The 21,523-nt window shown below is 34.3% G+C and overlaps 1 protein-coding gene and 1 pseudogene across 7 annotated transcripts; one reads left to right on the plus strand and one right to left on the minus strand.

The window, feature by feature from the left end:
• Positions 1-1,090: 1,090 nt before the first annotated feature.
• Positions 1,091-12,923, plus strand: LOC112722794 (protein MICRORCHIDIA 6). 7 transcript variants are annotated; one of them, XM_072207498.1, is made up of 15 exons: positions 1,091-1,387; positions 1,480-2,203; positions 2,284-2,521; positions 2,829-2,907; positions 4,193-4,321; positions 7,634-7,732; positions 7,828-7,932; positions 8,008-8,148; positions 8,432-8,524; positions 9,858-9,909; positions 10,196-10,307; positions 11,226-11,370; positions 11,680-11,759; positions 11,972-12,014; positions 12,473-12,923. In XM_072207498.1, exons 3-12 carry the CDS (start codon positions 2,298-2,300, stop codon positions 11,332-11,334), a joined length of 1,143 nt encoding a protein of 380 aa, XP_072063599.1. In that variant the 5' UTR covers positions 1,091-1,387; positions 1,480-2,203; positions 2,284-2,297; the 3' UTR covers positions 11,335-11,370; positions 11,680-11,759; positions 11,972-12,014; positions 12,473-12,923. The 7 variants fall into 7 exon arrangements, with proteins under 7 accessions (XP_072063599.1, XP_025629743.1, XP_072063600.1 ...); XM_025773958.3 differs by having other exon boundaries at positions 11,972-12,923; XM_072207499.1 differs by lacking the exon at positions 1,091-1,387 and having other exon boundaries at positions 2,076-2,203; positions 2,284-2,370; positions 2,446-2,521; positions 11,972-12,923.
• Positions 12,924-15,543: 2,620 nt separating this feature from the next.
• On the minus strand, positions 15,544-18,164 carry LOC112722795 (uncharacterized; annotated as a pseudogene).
• Between the last annotated feature and the right edge of the window lie 3,359 nt (positions 18,165-21,523).

A 21,523-nucleotide genomic window follows, 5' to 3' on the forward strand; every position in this document is an offset into this window, starting at 1 on the left:
GTTATCGAAGGCAAACACATTAATTCAAGGGGGCAATTTGTTGATCGAAAAATATTATTCGATGAAAGCAAATTGATTCGGAATGAGTCAGAGACAGTTTCTCGAGAAGATGCATGTATAAGCAAGGATCGAGAACAATGAGCGCTAGTTGGATTTCGAATGACTTGTTATTCAATTAAACCTTCTCGAGAGGGGGAATTGAATTGAGCATTCGAATGGAAGATCGAACAGTCACGGTAGTGGAGCGGTTAAAAGCTTTTATTACATGAGGAAATCATGGGAAACATCTCCAACCAAATGGCGGGAGCTGTTACCAAGGGAAAAGTATTTGAAAAGTTCAAATTTGTAATTAATTATAATTAATTGCTAGTTACTAAAGACAGACTATAAATACTAGGAAGTCTTAGAAAATCAGAGTTGGAACTTTACTCAGAAAACACTCAAGGACACTCACATCCCAAAGAATTCCTGAGTCTACTTTTCTGTAAGGTTCCTTCCATCATTTCATTCTTTCTGTAAACTTTATGTTTCAAGTAAATTTATTTTTCAAGTATTCTTTATCTTCATCTCTGTCCAATTTACATTTTTGCATTGTTGACTTCTAATTCAAAGTCCCTTGATCCAGTCAAAGACATTTTATCGCTTTCCTTTAATTTCAACACCAACCTTTATGTTTTCAATATGTTTTCTTTTGAAAACCTTCCTTTTATTCTTTTTTTTTTTATTTATCAATTTTAATTTATTTTTATTCCCAATCCCGGTCTAATCGAAGACGCTTTGATGCACTTTTAGAAAATTGGTACTTGCAAAGAGGAGTAGGTTTCGCTCTCAGACCACTAGATATCGAACCACCATCAATTTGCTAAAAATCAACAAAACAATATTGGAAGGACTTTTGTTTCTGATTTTATGTTTCTGATTCTTGAAATTAGATTTGAGTTTTGTTAATTGTATTTAAGAATTTATAGTTTTGAATTTTGTTAATTTTGTAAATGGAGGAAGAAGAATTTGTAGTTCTGAATTGTCTTAATGGAAGAATAAGAAAAGAGTGAAATAGTGGAGAAAGAGGTAGTTTTGTCATTTAAAAAAATATTTTATTCAAAAGGACGATTTAAAATTTTTTTTTTGGTGACTGGACGATTTTAAATTTTAATACCAAAATAAAACGTTAAGGACGATTTTAAATAAAAAATTAGAGACGTTGTTCGATTGTGATCCTTACGAACCAAAATAATACTTACCCCTTTTTCTAATTGGTTCCATGATTTTAGCTCACTTAATCCTTGTTGCTACACCTTTCTCTTGTCGAATCGTAGATGCAGGCAACTATCTCAATGTCCATCCTCTGTTCGTTCAAATGCAACTTCACATAAGTGGGCATTTGGTGGTATGCTCTAATGATCCATGTAAACTTTCCCTTTTATGAATTTTTTATTTTTAATTGAATAATTGGTCTTTTCCTTTGTTTTCCATTTGCAGCCATAGCTGAGCTTCTGGATAATGCAGTTGATGAGATGATTTTTTCAATGCATGAGCTATGAAATTAGCTGAATTCTTAAATGGGTTTTAAGCTATATAATTTTCTTTGACCTTGTATGGCTAACTAAGCTATTAGTTATGAATAGCTTTTTCTTCTCATTTTGTTATCTCCCTACCCTACAATTAGTTTTCTTTTTGGGTCTTGATTTGGCAGTATTTAACACCATAGACCATTTAAGCAGTGGAGGAAAATTGTAAAAATTTAAGAACTGTAAGAATCTTTTCACTTGGGAAAAAATTTAAGCAACATTTCATAACACCATAGACCAGGTGTCCACTAAATAGAGGTTGAATTAAGCAGATAACATTTGGTCTTGATAATAAAAGTCATTATGTGCCTTTAATGCATCAGTTGTGCAATAGTTGGTTCTTGACATTCATGCTATATGATCAAATTTAGTACATACATTTTTAACTGTACTTTGATGTCAGATTCAAGTTATACCAATATTTTATTTTTAAATTGTTACTATATAGATTTTTGGAACTTCTTATTGTCTATTTCATATGCTGTTCTGTTCCTTTTATGCGTATTTGCCTTTCATTTTATTATTCTTTATTTGCATCATTGGCTTCTGTTCAAATGCTAGATCCAAAATGGGGCTACCTATGTCATTGTAGATAGAATTTCAAACCCAAAGGATAAAAGTCCAGCATTATTGAGGTATGTTGACTTATAGGAAGTTCCTTTTTATAGTTTTGGAGTCTAATTGTTTGCTCTTTATGTGCACACTTGGCAATAAGATGATGGTGGTGGAATGGATCCAGAAGCAATGCGTCGTTGCATGAGTTTTGGATTTTCAGATAAGTCAAAACTTGCAATTGGACAGTGTATGGACTATGGCAATATTTTTGTGGTGATTCTGCTATTCTCTTCTCTATTTATATTTCAATTTGGCCATACAGATGAAAATGGCTTCAAGAATAGTACCATGAGACTGGGTGCGGATGTCATTGTCTTCAGCCGCCATCTGAATAATGGGTAGGGGTCTGAAAAAGTGATTCTCTTCTTACCCCCAACCCCCCCCCCCCCTCCCCCTTCTTTTCTTTCTCTCCTTTTAATAGCGTTGGAGAAATGCTGAAATATAAGGTGATTTAGAACATATGTAAAGTACTCTTAGTCTACTCTTACGAATTTTAACTTTCTGTCAATGGAGGATGTAAGCATATACATGTTTATCATCTTATTGGTTATTTCCTTCCCAGTCTATTGATATCTTATTGTCTTTGCTCATTCAAGTGAAAGGATGGCAATAGCTTCACAAGAATACTGAATTTATGTTGACCAGGATACTGACTCAAAGCATTGGGCTTCTGTCTTATACATACATGATGCAAACACAGCTTGACAGAATTGTAGTACCCATGGTAAGTGATGTGTCCCAATTTTACTACTTGGAGGGTTCTTGGTTATTTGGTTCATTGATTAAAACAGTACTTATGCTGATTTATTTATTTGAAGTGAAATGATAACTGTATATATGAGCGTCTAGAGGGTTTATGTAGAAAATTAGCTATCGCTATGTTCTGGTGTCCTTCATCCTGATTGTTTGAACTTGAATTGGCAATTATCATGTATCCTTTTTGGGTAAATTATATATTGTCTCCTTAAATTATAGCCTTTTCTCAACTTAACTCCATTATATCTCTCAATATCACTTAATTCTCCATCTTTGTGGCTTAGTATGTGCGAATTTAGTTCCTAGAAATGTGGAATTAATGGTATTGTCTGTGGTGTTGGAGAATTCGAACACGAAAGAAAGATTGAGGAGGCTTAATATCATTTATGAAGGGGAGGGTTCTTGTGGGATGGAGGTTGAGGATGTTGGGCACTTATTTCTATATGGTGATGATTTTGTGGGTGAGATATCAGAATGGGGTAGTTGAGTGGGTAATGCCTAGAAACACAAAGGAGACATTGGAGGTGTGGTGTGGGATGGAGAGGGTAACAGTGAAAAGAAATGTGTTGATGGGACTGTTCTTTGCAACAATATGCTCAGTGTGAAAAGCACAAAATGAGCTTGTATTTGCAAATAAAATACCAAGGAAAAGGGGGGGGGGGGTTATGGGAGGCAGTGGAGTATTAGAGCAGAGTTTTGGTGGAGGAAAAAAGAAAACTAAGGAAAAATGGTTAGAAAAGATGGTGGGTGTGTGCATGCTATTTACCTGGTAATGGAAAGTATGGGGTTGGTGGATATTTTGAGAAAGGGGAGTGGGGCTGGAAGTTTATGGTGATTGAAATGACTGATGCTACCTTGGAGCAGTTGCTACAAGTTGTTCTTGAGGAGCTAGAGATCTCAAATGAGGAGGTGGAATTCATGGTACAATCGAGACTCATTCTTGATGGACTTGAAGGGAAGAAGATTAATTCATTTTCATGGGAAATAAGGTTTGATTGGAATACAGTGTGCAACAAAGAACATGCTTTAAAGATACACAATTTGTATGGGAAAGTAAACGAGAATTCAGCTGGTGGAAACAATAATGGGAGGAGCTATCTCATCTTGTGTGTTCTTAGTAGGTATATGGTTCATGGGTCTATGATTAGATTTTTCATAATCTTTTTAATGGATTGAATGTACGGGGGTGCTATTCATGCTTTGCCTCTCTCTCTCTCTCAGTTTTATTGACCAAGTGATCACGTCTATATCAGGTGCATTATCAGATCAATACATCAAGCGTTTCCTTCGAAATATTAAATGACCAAGAGCATTTTATTTCCAATTTGTCCATAATGTTGCACTGGTCTCCATTCACATCAGAAATAGAACTTTTGAAACAAGTTAGTTTCTTATTTATCTCTTGATCGTGATTTTGCTGAAACTGCTTATCTTTTATATTCTTTGGTTTTTCTTTTGTCATATTGGTGTCTTGCTGTCAATAGATTGAGCTATTGTAGCAGGTGCTAGTCAAATTTTGAAGAGGAGAGCCGGAGGCTCTTTCTTATGGGAGGGAATTTATTGTTTAGCATAGCTGTGGTGTCTAGTTGATTGGGTCAGTCTATACTTTGTTTTTAGTGTTTTCACTTTCTATTACAAATTCTCTGAGAGACTAAAGAGTTTCATTGCAATTATAAGCATTGTTTTCTCAGGCATATCTAGATAGAAATTGGTGGGTTTGAGAAATAGTAAAAAGGGTTTGCAATTTGCAGTTTGCATTCTAGTGCTTAAATGTTCAGGAATCAGGACTGTCTTTTACGAACATATGAAATATGAGCTCAGGGTTGATGCCTTTAGGAACAAAGAATCAAAAATTAATGTTAACAGGGTGCAATTTTAATGATATTTTCCGAAGAAAGCTGATTGAAGAAGTTGATAAAATCAAAGGAAGGAGGATATAAAAGAAGTGGAAAGACATACCTAAGGCTGCGTTTGTTTTTAGAAACAAGACAGAACATGACACTGAAACGGAGACAATAAGACGGAGACACTAAAAATTATCTTTTGTGTATTGTGTTTGGATACGATGGATAAGACACTAATGTAATGTTTAGTATTATGTTTGGATACACATGGACAAGACTAAAATATTATATGAAATGACTAAAATAGCCCTGTGATTCCAAATTTTCTACATCAATACAAATTAATTTAATAAAAAATAAGAGTACGTAGGAGTAAAGACGGAATTTGAAAAAAATATTTGAAGAGGTAAAAAATTTTAATAAAAAAATATATTAGTATTTATATTAAAATAAATTTATAAATATAATTATTTTATTTTAAAATTTATTATTAATATGTAGGAATATATATGGTTAAGATTAACAAAAAAAATAAATTTGAGTTTGATTAATAAAAAATTTTGTTTAAGTTAATAAGCCAAATTAATTTTAAATAAAAAATTAATTAAAAAAATCTATTTTTATATGAAAAAACAATTAGTTTTTGCATATAAAAATCTATTTTTATTTAAAAAAAAAACTAATTTTTTTTATCTAAAAACTGATTTTTCTTTATAAAAAACTGATTTTTTTTAAATTATATAAAATCAATTACAATTTATAAATTATTTTTTAGCATTTTAAAAGATTAATTTTACTTTTGCTAATATTTATTTTTCAAAAGTTTAAAAATTAATTATTTTTGTTATTATTTTTAGGGATAAATACTTTTTTCGTCCCCAAGGTCTGGGGTCAAAATCGATTTCGTCCCTAACCTTTTTTTTTTTTGTTAAAATCATCCTAAACGTTTAAAAACTCTTCCTTTTCTATTTTTTTTTGGACCAAATTACCCTTAACTATTAATAAAAATAAAAAAAAAAAACTCCACCCTCACCCCGCCATCAGATCTCTTCGTTTCTCTCCTCCCCCCCACACAATTTTCCTTTCCTCCTACACCCACCCCCCACCCTCACTCCATCACCCCCAACCCGCAGCCGCCCCGTGTCCAGCCCTCCGCCGCCGCCCCCGCGTCCAGCCCCACGCCGCCGCCCCGCGTCCAGCCCCCCGCCGCCGCCCCTGCGTCCAGCTCCACGCCGCCCGCGTCCAGCCCCTCGTCGCCGCCCCGCGTCCAGCCCGCCGTCGCCCCTGCGTCCAGCCCCCCGCTGCCCCTGTTTTTCTGTTTTTGCTTTCTGCCTTCTGCTGCTTCTTATTCTTTTCTTCTTCTTCTGTGGTTTTTGATGAAATTTGTTGTTGTTGATGAAATCTGTTGATGATGATGATGATGACCGAGTGGGGTGAGGGGTGGGAGGGGGAGTTACGGTGAGGGGGTGAGGTGAGGGGGTGAGGGGGAGGCAGTGAGGGGTGGGGGGTGAGGTGAAGGGGGGTTACGGTGAGGGTGGGGAATGAGGTGAGGGGGTGAGGGGGAGGCAGTGAGGGGTGGGGGTGAGGTGAGGCGGTGAGGGGAGGCGGTGACGAGTGGAGGGTGAGGGGTGAGGGGGTGGGGGGTGGGGTTACCGGAAGGGTGAGGGAGTGGTGGTGGTGGTGGTGGTGGTGAAGAGGAGAATGATGATGATGAGGGTAATTTGGTCCAAAAAAATAGAAAAGGACGATTTTAAAGCGTTTTTAAACGTTGAGGATGATTTTAACAAAAAAAAAAAGGCTAGGGACGAAATCGATTTTGACTCCAGACCTTGGGGACGAAAAAAGTACTTATCCCTTATTTTTATTACAAATCAAATAATATAATATAAGGTTAAAATGGTATTGAAGTAAAACGATAAAAAGAAAAGAATTATCTACCCCCAATAAAAAATTCTACAGAAAGGAGAGAGTACCTGAAAAAGAAAGAGATAGAGGAAGAACAGGAAGAAATATCTCTGAACAACGCAATAGGAAAAATAAGAAGGGATAGGAAAAATAAGAAGGGGTAATAGTGGAAAAAAAAAAGAAAACAAAATTTATAAAATTGTCCTTCGTGAAAGAGTGGACGTATAAAAAAGTGTCTCGGAGACAATATGTCCAATGTCCATGTCTCTGCTTCCAAATACTTTTTAAACAAGTGTTGTCCATGTCTCCGTGTCCTGACGCTACCTAAAGGATTGATGCATCACATAACGTAATAGCCAGTATAGGCCAATTTATCGGTACAATTCATAAACCTTTGCTTCTATTTAACAGCATGCACAACAATCTCCTCTAAGAGGAGTTAGGAAACAATTATTTAGTCCTATAAAGTTTTGAGACTATTAGCTCAGATATTACAATAAAGAGTCATTAACATGCAACTTCCACTGATAATTCCCCCCTTAGAAGGAAGAAGCACACTAATTATAGTTGCAATTTACCTACTGCCCATGTGGAATAATACGGCAGTCTGATAACTTTTATGAAACCAGTGTATTTAGATAATTTTATTTTTAAATTTTGTTCCTTTTTTATGCTAGTTTATCCTGAGTGAGTAAGGCTGAAACCTTTTTGGTTTATCTGGTGACTCCTTTATTCCACTTAAAGAATTTCAGGTGCCTGGACATATAATCAAGTCACAAATTCTTGCAATAGATTTCATGATTTCATTTGCTTTCATGAACAACCTTTTCGAAATTATTACTTGCTAATATAACATTATATTCTTGTATGTTTTCCCAATTTATCGATTAATTGCACATTTCCTTCAAGGATTGTGATTTATTTTGAAAATTCTATTTTTGGCAGCTTGACGAAATTGGATGTCATGGTACTAAAATTATTATCTACAACTTGTGGTTCAATGATGATAGCAATATGGAATTAGATTTTGATTTTGATACTGAGGTGATATTTTTTGTTTTTATGGTTTTTTAGCTTTTCCCAAACGATCATGCTTTAATTTCTTGTATGGAACTTTGATATTAATATTATGGATGTAGGATATTTGTATTGCTGGGGATATCAAGAGGGAGGTTGATGCACTTTCTTCCTGGGAGACATTGAATGAACAACACACAGCTAACCGGCTTCGATATTCTCTACGTGTATGGTTGATTTTGTAAATTGTATCCAAATGGTTTAAGAAGGGCTGATACTTTTTTTTTTCTGATGTTCTTTAGGTTTACTTGTCCATATTGTACTTGAGGTTACCAGAAAGCTTTACAATTATATTGCGAGGGCAAGTTGTGGATCTACATAACATTGCAGACGATCTTCAGTATCCTGAATTTATCTTGTATAAACCACATAGTTCAGACGAGGTTCTTGTCTAACTTTTGAAAGGCTGCTTCCCCTTCTCCTCCTCCTCCTTCTCTCTCATTTTCTTTTTAACTATATTGTCTCAATGGAAAAATTATCTTGGATTCTTACCATAATCCTTCACCTAACAGCTTTTTCCTTTAGGAGAGTTGATTCTTTATAGGCTAGATATGCATATATGATAGTTTTGATATTGGCAATTAATCTTTCAAACTTAAGGGTAGTGAGTTGCTTCTGTGAAATTTCAATAAGCTAATAATATTTCCCCTTTTGGATTAACTGCAGTCTGCTGTTGTGACAACAATTGGATTCGTTAAGGAAGCTCCTGAAGTCAATGTCCATGGCTTCAATATATATCACAAAAATCGGCTGATCCTGGTAATTATAACTCAACTGAGATCCTAATAAGAAAAGCTGATCAAATGGATGTCTAAGTAGAACAATGAGAAAAACTATTATAAGCACATCTATTTTGATATTTTGGTTTGGAAGAGTACAATTATATTGTTCATGTAGCTGATCCTGCTTAATGGATTAAGGCATGGTATCGGTGGTTGTTCTTCAAGGGTTGCATGGACACTAGAGGAAATGATATGCTCTATAAAATAATGGTCAAAGGAAGGAAACTGACATGAACAGAGGAGCTTATTTTTGTCATGGAGTAATATCCCAGATTAGTTCCTAAGGAGTATTTTTTGTCAGATACTTGAGTCCCTAACAAATTTTAGCTACCAAACCAATCCTTTTTTTTTTTTTTTACCAAAGATATGAGACTCGAGCCCGCAACCTCTTAATTGAGTATGGGGAGACTATGCCATTTGAGCTATTACTCATGCTACCAAACCAATCCTTAAAAGTTTTATTTCGTACAAAATTAGCTTCCGCATTAGATTGCTCATTTACGTGAAAGAACTGATTTGAAAATTTTAAGAATTCTCAGAGACTTTCATGTCCTTTTTAAATAACAATGGAGACTGGTTTGTCTAACCTTTTTTTAGCAAGATTTGACGTAAGACTGATTTGCCAAACAAAATAGAAGGTTGGGGCAAGATTTGAGACAAGACTGATTTGCCAAACAAAATAAAAGGTTTGGGATTGATTTGGTAATTAAAATTTGTTGAAGACTAAAGTATTTAACTAAAAATTTATTGGGAATTAATTTGGGCTATTTATCTTTGGGAAGACTGCAGTATGGAAGCCATGTGTTGCAAAGAAAGGAAGGCCATGAACACAATCTTATTTGAAAACCATAGTCTATATATAAATCATGCATATTCTAATAAAATTGATAACCTTGTCATCTCAAAGTCCTTATACGAAATTTTGCTCCAAATTATGAGGGTTCATTGGTGCGTCAATTAGTTGATATTTGACGAAGGAACTGTAAATTAAGCTAGGAAAGTATAGCATGATCAGGTTAAGTTAACAAACAAATCCCCCCTTCTTTACTGGCATCATGTGAAGTTTGTATTATTAAAATGTGTAGTAAGCCTAGCGCAGTAGTGCAAATTCACATGTATTAGATTTTCCAACACAATGGTACTATATAATAACAAGAATGGGAAGTCTTTATATGCATCTTAGAAAATTGGAATCCCTGCTATCAAATAGATATTACTAGTTTTCAAAGGTAGGGTATCTTCATTTATTTATTCATCTTTCTCTGTTGTTCGTACACTTAAAATATAAGCTCTAACTTTTTAATTTACAGCCTTATTGGCAGGTTGTGAGCTATCTGAGAAGTAGAGGCAGAGGAGTTGTCGGTAAGCAGAAAATAACTTGAGAATATTTTTATCCTCTTTATATGAGAGATAAATATGTTCTTGTGGGAGCACATGTTTAACAAGTTCAATTGCATGAACTTATATAAAAAGGAATGCAAGTCAATATCAAACAATGATAGTAGACCGAATTTGTTGTGCTTTTACAGTTTACTTTATTTGAGTATGTAATCGAAGATGTTACACTTGTGTTCACCTGATAATTATTTGTTAGAGATGTAATCAATTTGTGGAGGATAGGTGCCTGACTATGTTACTCTTGTGCCAGGTGTCCTGAAAGCAGATTTTATTCAGCCTACTCATAATAAGCAAGATTTTGAGAGGACTTCCTTGTTTGCAAAGCTTGAACATCGCTTGAAGGAAATGACGTGGGAATACTGGTATGGTGTTTTTGTGTTGGTGGTCATTTGACATCATGGGTTGCTGAAATAATATACTCCTGGTTGTATATTCTACTCTTAGAAATGAAGTGTTAGTAATTTCTTGATATCCATTAACAAAAAATATCTTCAATATATCTTACATCATATCCATGATGGTATCTTCAAATTGATTTTATATATCTCTATTTTATTACTTCATTTCTCATTATTTTATGAAAATTTATATATTTTAATATTTTTCAATGTCTTTTCTCGCATTTCTTTCTTCCTTTTGGAAGTGAATTCAGTATGATAGTGAGGTCGTGTTTGATTTGGTGTATTGTTAAACTTAATATTGAATAGTTTAGAATATAGTTTTCTTTATTATATAGTATAATGAAAAGTGCAAAACTATCAAAATAACCAACAAAAATAGAGGATCATATATTGTTCAACTTTTAAATTTCATTAAATTAGTTAAAAGGATATTAACTATATTAAAATAAATCATATATAATATTTAATATAATTTATAATTTAAAATAATTAAAAGAGCTTTTAGTAATTAGCTCTAAAATAATAAAGGTCTAGTTTAATGGTATTCTCTCAAATTAATTGTACTTTTACTTTTAGTTACATAGATGCTTTAGTTAGATTAGAATTATTAGTGATAGTGTGACTGTGTGAGGATAACCGTTTGTTATAGTGTAACATTTTATACAATATTGTACCAAACTTGGTATGCTTTTATCCTAACATTTTATACAATATTGTACCAAACTTAGGGTTTAGGGTTTAGGGTTTATATATATCTAATTTTCATTTCGTTGTTGGATGTATAATCCATACTCCCGATTTATGCACTCGAGGATGGTTGAATTAACAATTGTTAAGCATTAATATTTGTCATGCCTGGATACTTGTAAAATTTTGTAGGGATTGTCATTGTCAACTACTTGGGTATCAGAAAAAGAGGCCTAAGTCTCAGGTCCCCATTGATACTTTGCCGCCAAAACCACCTGGCTTTGAAATACCGTGGCATTGAACAAAAGTACCTATCCACATAGCACGTTTGAGCAAGGTGTCTGCATTAGAATGTTGATTGTAATGTTTTGACTTTGGTTTGTTAATATTCATGCATGTTATTTTAGGAAACTTTTTTATCCAAACATTTTCCAAGTTATTATTCTAATTACAATTAATACTACTCAAACAAAGAGTCTTCATATTCTAGTCATTTTTATCTTGTCCTTTATTATTATTATTATTATTTGGAGAACTACTGTCATTTCTCCTTTTGTTCCACTTGATTTCCTTATATTTCATGCTCTGGCATTGTAAATCATTGAAATTTGTTTTAATGGTTCTTCCACCCTTGCTTTTTGTGTAGACTACTGCATGTTCTGAAGACCAGGAGGAAGACCAAGGCACTATACACTTGATACAAGTGAACACAGAACTCCGTGCAAGGTGAATAAAAAAAAAATTTACTTACATAGTCATTGCCAGCATTTGATTACTTGGAATGCAGTTATACAATTCTTGTTGCTACATGCCATATTTATAATTCTTACCTTATCTAGAATTGAGCAACACCCATTGTTCTTGCCTTGGCATCTAAAATATAGCATGGCAGCTCTATGATGCAAAGACTCGTTCTCTTTATTCCCCTTTCCCTGCAGGTGTTTGGAATTTGAAAAGACAAATGAAGAACTTTGTCACAAGGTAATTAATTCTTACCCAGTTGTTAAGGGTACTGGGATACAATCAGAAAACACCCTTTCAGTTTTCTTCCCTCTTTTTCATATTTATCAAAGGACGTTGCTGAATTTACATCGTAGTTTCACATAACCATCACCACAAAATATAGAGACAAAACAGTGTAGCCGAAGCCGTAGCCTGTAGGGATCCAAAGTTTCTAGAGATGGCCCCATAGTTTTACCGTTCATATGTTTTTTGTGTTAATGTCTATCTATAGACAATTGCCCCACTCAGTCGGTTGTTGTCAATGTCTCTCTAACCCAGTTGTACAGAAATCTCACGAGAGGATTGAAATCTAGCCAATTTTTTTCAGTTTGTGCAGTTATTTGGAATCTGTTAAATTTAGAACCTTCCATAGAATGAAAATCTTGTTGTTCGACCTTTTCAATTTTGACCATTCAAGAGGAATCATGAGTTTACAGGTGACAGAGCTTAGAAGCAAAATTCAAGACGCTAAGCTTGAGTATAATAGCCTTTTGTCTCAAGTGCACTACCAGGACCTGATGCTAACATGTAGTGTAGATGGTACACCTCTTGCAGCCTAGCTTTGTTTCTCCAGAATTTGTTTTTTTGGTGGAAGGTTCTCTAGTTTGAAACAATGTTGTATGATATGGGGATGGATTCTTCATGTGAAAATATAAACATGGTTATGTGCAGATTTTTTTGGCCCCAATATAGCTCTCGCAAGAGAATATAATATATAGTGAAAGTTATGTGAGAGTTTAGCCCAGTCTATATAGATAACTATTTTTACCTGTAATTATATGAAAGTAAGATACATCCTAATATCTAGCCTTTTTTAGATATATGATACTGTGAGCTTTAAGTAATTAATGCCATTCTATAAAGGAGGATAGAGTTGAGCTTCTCTACCACTCCCCCTAAAGGGATTCCTTTGGATCCTTACAAGTTACATTCTTATGGTTTTGTTGGATCATGTGAAACGGTTTGTATGCACGTGGCTTTCTCACCTCTAGAAAAAATGTTTGGTTTTCTCATCCGAATTCCAGATCTTGGTTTGGGTAACAGTTATGTTCTTAATTTCTTTGCATGCTTCATTTTCTGATCGAAAACTTGCCATGTTATTATTTGATGGAGTATTTCTTTGGTCTTTAAAATATTGAAATTGATATCACAGTTTTTAAAACAAGCTTTTGACACTTATTTAATACTGCTAAATCAAGTTGTCGGCAACTATTATTGCTAATTTGCTATTCATCTTATTGGTATAATGGTATCATGTTGATTTGGTGGAAATTTATCATATATCCAAGAAAATGTTAGTTTTGTTTAACCTTTTTAAAATTTTAGTTTGAGTTTCCTAAAATTAAATTATCATAAATATTCAAGTATTAAAAACAATATCTATGGGGAACTAAAATATAAGGACTTACATTTTTGTATAACAAAGAAAAAAGTAAACAAAACCTCAACTAAAGTTTATTTTTACCAAAAACAGTTTAATATATTGAAAATTATTATATTTAGGAACTTTGTCGTGGGAAAATGATAGAGGAGACACAAATTTGGAATCAACAATGACTACATACAAACAATGGCGTATCACACAATTTTTCACTAGTGTGTTTGAACTTGAAGTCAGCGTTTGATGATGTACCAGTACTGTTCCCGCTAACTAAAATGTTTAAAAACACAAACTTTGTGGGAAAAGAGAAAAATAAAAACTTAACAGTTTATATGTTTGTATTATCCACACCTTCCTTTTTGATATCAAAGAAGCATATTGCTGCTGTTGTTGTTGCCATTGAATTATTCTTCTTATCTGGTGAAGGAATCAACCCAAAGGAGGAAGAGTTCATGTTCGTGTTCCAATACTCACCATTCCCTGTTTTATTATTATTGTTATTAGCACATTTTGCAGCAGCGCCACCATCTGAACTTGAAATGGAAACTTTGCTCCAATTGCACCATATCCTCAACATGATGTAAATCATAACCAAACATATCACTGTGGAAGTGAAAACAATCTATTATATATATATATATATCTAATTTTAGTTTTACAACTAAAATGTGCCATAGGTCACTTTTTCATTGCAATTGAAATCAAATTTTTCCCTCCAAAATTAAAGAATTCTTCCCTTGTTCATACTAATTTTATAACAAAAAATGTGTCACATGTCATTTCCTCATTGCAATTAAAATCAAATCTTTTCCTCCAAAATTAAAGAGTTCTCCCTCCTCCCTCTCTTTTTATCTATCCCTCTTATTTCTTTAACCACTCTATCTCTTTTATATATCATTATCAATGAATAATTATAAATTTGACAATCAAAATATACAACATCACATTCTTTAATTATATTAAAATTAAAATTAAAATATTAAAATTGAAATTAAAATATAACTATATTATATATTGTATTATATTATATATTATTATCTAATTTAATAACAAAATGTGTCACATGACATTCTTATTAAATTTGAGATAAAATATTTTCTTCTAAAATTAATAAATTCCCTTCCTAAATTCTCTCATATACCTCTCTCCATTTTTTCTATTTCTCTCTACCTTTCTCACTCTATATATAATTCTGATATATTTATATATTATTATCTAATTTAATAACCAAATGTGTGATGTGTCACATGACATTCTCTTATTCAAATTGAGAAAAAATATTTCCTTCTAAAATTAATAAATTCCCTTCTTAAATTCTCTCATCTATCTCTCTTCCTTTTTCTATTTCTATCTACTCTTTCCACTCTATATATAATTTGTAATTTATATTTTATATTAGTAATTTGACAAATCAAAATGTGTCATCAGATATTTTTTATTATAATTAAAATATTTTTTTTTCAAAATTAATAAATCTTCTCTCTCAGTCTTCATCTTTATATTTCTCTCTCTTTTCTCTCATTCTCTATTTTTTCTATCTTTTTGTTCTACAAAAAATAAAATTAACAAAATAATATAATTTAAATAAAAAATATTATTATTATATACATATTTTTTTAGTTTTTTTGTTTAATTTTAAATTTTCACTGTTTATCTTTTTAATCTATATTTTTATTTTTCTTCTTTTAAATATTTATTAAATATAATTTAAAAAGTATGCTAATGTTATAATTAAAAATTAAAATCAAGATTCAATTGTTTAAATAAAATTAATTTTGAGTTAATTTTATAAATATCAATATAATTTTTTTCATGCTAATATCTAATTATATTTTTATATATATACAGAGAAAAATATATTATTTTTAAATAGCAAGCATAAAAATTAATTATTTTTATTTGTGCAACATACTTAACACCTAATCAAAAGTATACAAATTAAATCGTTTCAAATTTTAGATAACGAATATTAAAATTAATTATTAGTAATAAATCAAATTCTTTCACATGAAAATAATAATTAAAAATCTTATTATTTGATTTTTTATCCATAGAGATCCTAATCTTCTTAGCTAAGGAGACTTCTTAATTTGATTTTATAAATTTTTTTTACTATAATCAATAATGTCAGGACAAAACCGATATAATTTTAAAATATTTATATTTCCGTAATGTACGGATAAAAATACTAGTTGCTACTATGATTGCCGCCACTTGCATATTTGATAGCTGCATTTGCATTTTCCCGTGATGTGGAGCATGGTACCAATGGTGGGCCACACAAGCCTTCATTTTTGAGGAATGAGCTTCTTGGGAACCCCGAAAATGTTGAGGTAATCAGGCCTTCAAGATTGTTGCTAGAAAGATTCACTACATGGAGGCTTGTGAGTTTTCCCAGTGATGAAGGAACCTTGCTTTGTAGCTGATTGAAAGAGAGATTTAGTCTTTCTAGCTTCATAAGGTTTCCAAGTGAAGATGGAATTTCACCCGTGAATCGATTTTTACTCAAGTCTAAGATCACTTGCAATTCAGCAAGATCCCCTATCTCTTCTGGTATGGAACCTGTCAAGAAATTCTCTAAGAGCCTGAGCTCATAAAGCTTGCTGCATTGCCGAATCATTGAGGGGATGCGGCCGGAGAGACTATTGCTTTGTAAGTCATTGAGGCAAGTGAGATTTTGATGGCGTCATTTGATTCATGTAGCCGACCCCACCTAGTGGGACAAGGCTTTGTTGTTGGTGTTGTGGGATTTCCCTGAGAGATTGTTGTGATGGAGAGAGAGCTTAAGCAAATTTGAGCATTTACCAAGCTCAGAAAGCACCCTGCCATTGAAGTTGTTGTATGAGAGATCTAGCTCACCAAGTGTTTGTAAGATTGCCGACCACGGAGGTAGTTGGCCAGTGAACCTGTTATTACTCAGGAGCATGTGTTCGATTTTGTGAGAGTTCGGGAGTTGAGGTGACACGTCTCCTGTTAAGTTGTTGAATGACAAATCGAGGAAGTTAAGCTCAGTAAGGTAGGAAAACTCTGAAGGAATGGCTCCAGTGAGATTATTGTATGCGAGCCGGAGACGGCTGAGGTTTTGGGAATTGCCTAATGTAGAAGGGATGGGACCTGAGAAGCTGTTGTTAGTCAAGTCCAGAATAGTTAGAGAATTTGAGCCAGTGAGAGGAGAGAAACTTCCACTGAACCTGTTGTGGGAAAAATTTATGGTTTTGAGGTTCTTGAGAGCAAGAAGTGAACGAGGGAGAGGTCCTTCAAAGGAGTTGTTGTAAAGGGTAATTTTGAAGAGTTCTGAAAGATAACCGAATGTGGGTGATATCGAACCGGACAAGCTGTTATCTGCTAATGCTAATATCTGAAGACTCTTACAGTACCCCATGCTTGGAGGGATTGGACCAGACAAATCATTCTGCCTCAGATGAAGAACAACCAAGTCCTTAAGCTTGCCTATAGTTTCTGGAATCGGCCCAGTAAAGTGGTTTCCAAAGAAGTTGATTTCCCTTAAGCTTGTGCAGTTTGTTAACTCTCTCGGTATGGTTCCAGACATCTGGTTATCATAGAGGTAAATGGTGTTCAATCTATGAAGCCTTCCGATCTCCACTGGGATTGTACCTGTGAAAGAGTTACCAAACAGGAAAAGGCCTTCCAAGCTAGTAATATTTCCGATTTCCAGAGGTAAAGATCCAACAAAGCTGTTGTTGTTGAGCACAAGATCAGTGAGGTTCTGCAGCATGTCAAGGTTGGATGGAAGCTCTCCTTCAAAGCTATTGTCAGAAAGATCCAACTGTTGGATTGAGGAACAGTCGAGTAGCTCCAAGGGGAATTTCCAAACAGCATGTTTTGAGACAAGAAAAGCTGCTCAAGCTTTGAAGAACCTTTGAGGCAGAAGTTGCTTGGAATGCTACCAGTGAAAGCATTATCAGACAGAACCAGGGACACGAGATTCTGTAATTTGGTATTGAGGAGTGGTATTGGTCCCGAAAGGTTGTTTTCGGACAAGTCTAATGTCTGCAGCTGGGTTAGACTGTTGAGCTCAGAAGGAATTTCTCCATTGAGTTTGTTTCCAAGCAAATTCAGGTATGTCAAGTTGGAAAGATGACTCAGGGTTTTAGGAATTGACCCAGAGAGAGTATTGTTGGCAACATTTTCAAAATTTTGAATGATTTAAGAGAGCCTATAGAGGAGGGAATGTTCCCATCAAGCATGTTGTTTGATGCTGCAAAGTTTTCGAGCATTTCGCAGCCTTGAATATCTTCAGGTATGGTGCCACTAAAGCTGTTACTTTGCAAATCAAGAGAAACCAGATTCTTCAATTCACCAATCCCGAACGGTATGCTACCATTGAAGTTGCAGTAGCCTAAACACTGTCAACTTTGTTAACAATACTAGATGCAATTTCACCTTCCAACATGTTGTCACCTATTCTAAGAACTTGCAAGTTCTTCAAATTACCTATCTCTTAAAAAGCTTTGAAGGGATGGAGCCAGTAAGCGATTTTGAATACAAGTCAAGTGTTTGAAGATATGAGAGGTGGTTAAACTCAACTGAGATGGAACCAGATATTCCTGAACCAGAAAGGTTCAGACCTATAACATGTTCTTGATCAAGTGAACATGTTAGACCATTCCAGTTGCACATGTGTGTTGTTGGAGACCAGTTGCTCAAGGCTCCTAATGGATCAATAAGTTCTGATATGATTCTGAGAAGCCAATAGGAATCTGTTTCATTATTGGCCATACTTGAAACAAAATCAGTGCCAATTATGGCCAGAAACAGAAAGAAATGGCTCAAACAAATGTAACTCATTGCACAGTGTTTTCCAAACGTAAGTTTCATTATGGAGATTCAGAAACCTGATCAATGGTTCAAATGGAATGCTATAAGGCTAAGAGATCCATTGTATGTAAAATTGTAGAGAATAAAGAAGGGAAAAGATCAAGTTTAAGATGCTGAGTATGAAAATGAAAGTACTTAAAAAAGGAGAACAGGATATGGAGGAAGAATAATGATGAAAACTGAAAAGTGACAAAGATTCAAGTGCTATGAGGATGTGAGATCCACCTTTTAAAGTAGTTCTACTGAAGCAGCCATGCCTACTCTGTTTAAATAGAAGGTTGACACTTAATGGTACAGATAAATTGCATGGATCTGTTTGTGGTAAATGAAGGGCTTAACTTGTAATTTATATTTTCTAAAAAAGTATAGTTATTATTCCTTTCTAGCCTTTTTGTTTCACAAGGGATTTGGTGCCTCTCTCTCTCTCGCGAATATAATATGAAGAGTTTAACTAAGTACCAGAAGCTATGAAATATATCATTCCCTTGGATAAAAGGTTATACAAAGTAGGCCAATTTTTTAAGATAAAAGTTTAGGTATGTTTGTCAATAACGACTTTATTGAAAACAAAGTATGTTCTCAAATTCAGTAAGTATTTATAGAAATATTATCAGATTAATATTATACGACTAATCAAATTTATTATTTTTTGGTTAATATTCTAAATCTTAAGTATTAAATTCTAAACTCTAAATTTTAATAGTATAAAAATAAAATATTAACCTCCTAAATTTCTTTAAAATAAAGACACATGATAAAATTACTAATTAAAAAGATTTTATAGAAAAAATATACAAAGTTTATGTTCTCAAAATTTTTATTATGCATTTATTAAACTAAAAGGTTCAAAAAAAATTTCTAATACTAATTTTATCAAAACACATATTAGCTAAACTCTTCATAAATTAGAAAAAAGACTCTTATACCAGTATTATAAATTTGAAGCCAAATCCTTAATACAATACAACTCGAATATTTATCGGCACAAATAGTCCACTTTCTATATGCAAAATAATTTGGTTCACATTGTTGTTGTACAAATTCATAGCATATGAAAAGAAACTTTTAGAAGTGTTCCTGTGTGGATACCTGGAAAGGAGCTCACTTCTGGGAGTCGGCGTTGAATTGTTATCTTTGGTGTCGATCTATGAGTCTTGAGAAAGTCCGAGCTTCACGCTTTGGGAGATGTCCAATCGTGCAGTGTGTGAACAAGAAACAAGGGGGGAGTGTACCTGCAAAGGCACTCCAAAGGTTAAGTTAGTATTGAGAATTCAATGTGTTCTCTAGGGATAGAAGACTATACCTTTTATGAGTGAAGATAGACAGGTCAGTTATGTTTCCGTTTCATCGTCTGAATTGAAGAGTAGTAATTGGGTGATAAAATCTAATCGGACGTTTCGATTCTAAGATATCTGTTGAGATTATTTGAACTGCCGAACTATAACGTCAGCTTGCCGACTTATGACACATAATGCTGAGTTATTACGTCGGATATGTAACGGACGGATCATAACCCAAAGCTTAGCCTGGGAATATGTTTCATGAAGCAGGTTGAGCTTTTAATGAGTTATGAGTCGGCTATTGAGGGAGGGTGTAGCTCGGCGAGTTTGGGTTGCCCTTGGAGCTCCCAGAGCAAGGTGCTTTACTGAACAGTTATTGAAACTATAGATTGTCATGATTAGGAGAGAGAAAAAGATAAATGAGAGTTTTAATGAGTGTGCATGTTTCCAATGCAGGCTTATTGGCTTTGATGTAACTGATTGGATGAGAAGTGGAACCGAAATTTTGGTTTAAGTGTGTTAATTAAAACACTTTGGAATCCTGAAGGTTTGCATGTTTGCTGTATTATTCTCTCTCAGGCATTTGGAACGAAAGAATGAGTAAAAGAGGTACGTGTTAATCCTTTTCTCTTGTCTTCTCAGTTTAGATTCTGTGGTTCTTTTGTCTATTCTTCTTCTTCTTCACTGGTATTTTCGAATGGGTTATGAGAAAGAGAAGAAGGGGGAGATAGATTGGTCTTACGACTGGGTCAATGACCATGTGAGGAGTCGTGTTTCATTGTTTTTGGATGTTGGTGCTGTGAATGAGATAGACAAGGGTAGGGTTGTGAGGGCTGGCTCTGGAATTCGATTGAAGTTACTTCCCTGTTTTGAGAATGACAGGATTTTTCACAGAGGGGAGGGTTTTGAACATTTCTTTATGTATAGCTGTGTATTGGAGGAACTGGGGGTGAAACTTCCATTTAGTAATTTTGAGTGTCAGGTGCTGAAGCAGTTGAACTGCGCTCCTTTCCAACTGTATCCCAATGGGTGGGCCTTCCTTCGTGCGTTTGAGATTCTTATGGAGTTTTTGGAAGAAAGTCCATCAGTGGAGCTGTTTTTCTGTTTGTTTCAGGCGAATGGTGTGTGGAAAGGTGGTTAGATAAATTTGAACAGTTCGCCGAGGTTTGGCGTATTTAAGTTATACAAATCGTCCTTTAAGAACTTCAAAGAGATGTATATTAAGGTGAGTAATTTGGAGGGTGACTTTCTGTTCTATGTTGACGAATATTTGGGCGAGAAATTTTCTCTTGGTGGTGTTCAGAGCCTCAAAATATTCTAGGGCTTGAAACTATATCCCCAAGGGATGAGTGCATAATTGAGTATATGGCTGAGGTTGTTGATCGGAAGGAATTGATTTCTGTATATGATCTGCTGCAATGGGAGAAAAATAAGGCGGCTGTTATAGATTATTTGGGTAAGGATTTCAATTTGGTTATTGTATCACTGTTGAAATTTGTGACAAATGTTGGTTTTTGCTTGCGTTACAAGTGGTAAATATCCGGGCGTATCTGCTGCGAGTCTGAGGGCTCGAGTGAGGAGTAAAGGTCTTGATAAAGAAGGATCTTTGTCAAAAGCGGATAAGGTCGGTACTAGTGAGGTTGATCAACCAAAGCCGAGGAGGAAAAAGGTAATTTTGAAGAGGAAGAAAGCTGACATGGTGGATCTGTCAGAAGATTTTGATGAGGGGCTAGAAGTTCCAATAGAGGAAGTTCAGAAGTTTTATGATAACCAGAAGAAGTTGCATGATGTTGTTGAGCAGAGTGAGGGTTCGTCTCTCTGGGGGAAGGATTATCCCTTCATGGTTACTGCTGATGAAGTCTGGCAGACCCCTTCCGATGTTATCTTGGCTGACGAGGTGGGGGATGTGGCGATTGACCAGTATATGTAGGTAATTGTGTATTTGTTTGTTGTTTTGGTTGATATATTTACAGGTGATCATGTTAATA

Source organism: Arachis hypogaea, chromosome 11 (assembly GCF_003086295.3).
Source record: "Arachis hypogaea cultivar Tifrunner chromosome 11, arahy.Tifrunner.gnm2.J5K5, whole genome shotgun sequence".
NCBI lineage: Eukaryota > Viridiplantae > Streptophyta > Magnoliopsida > Fabales > Fabaceae > Arachis > Arachis hypogaea.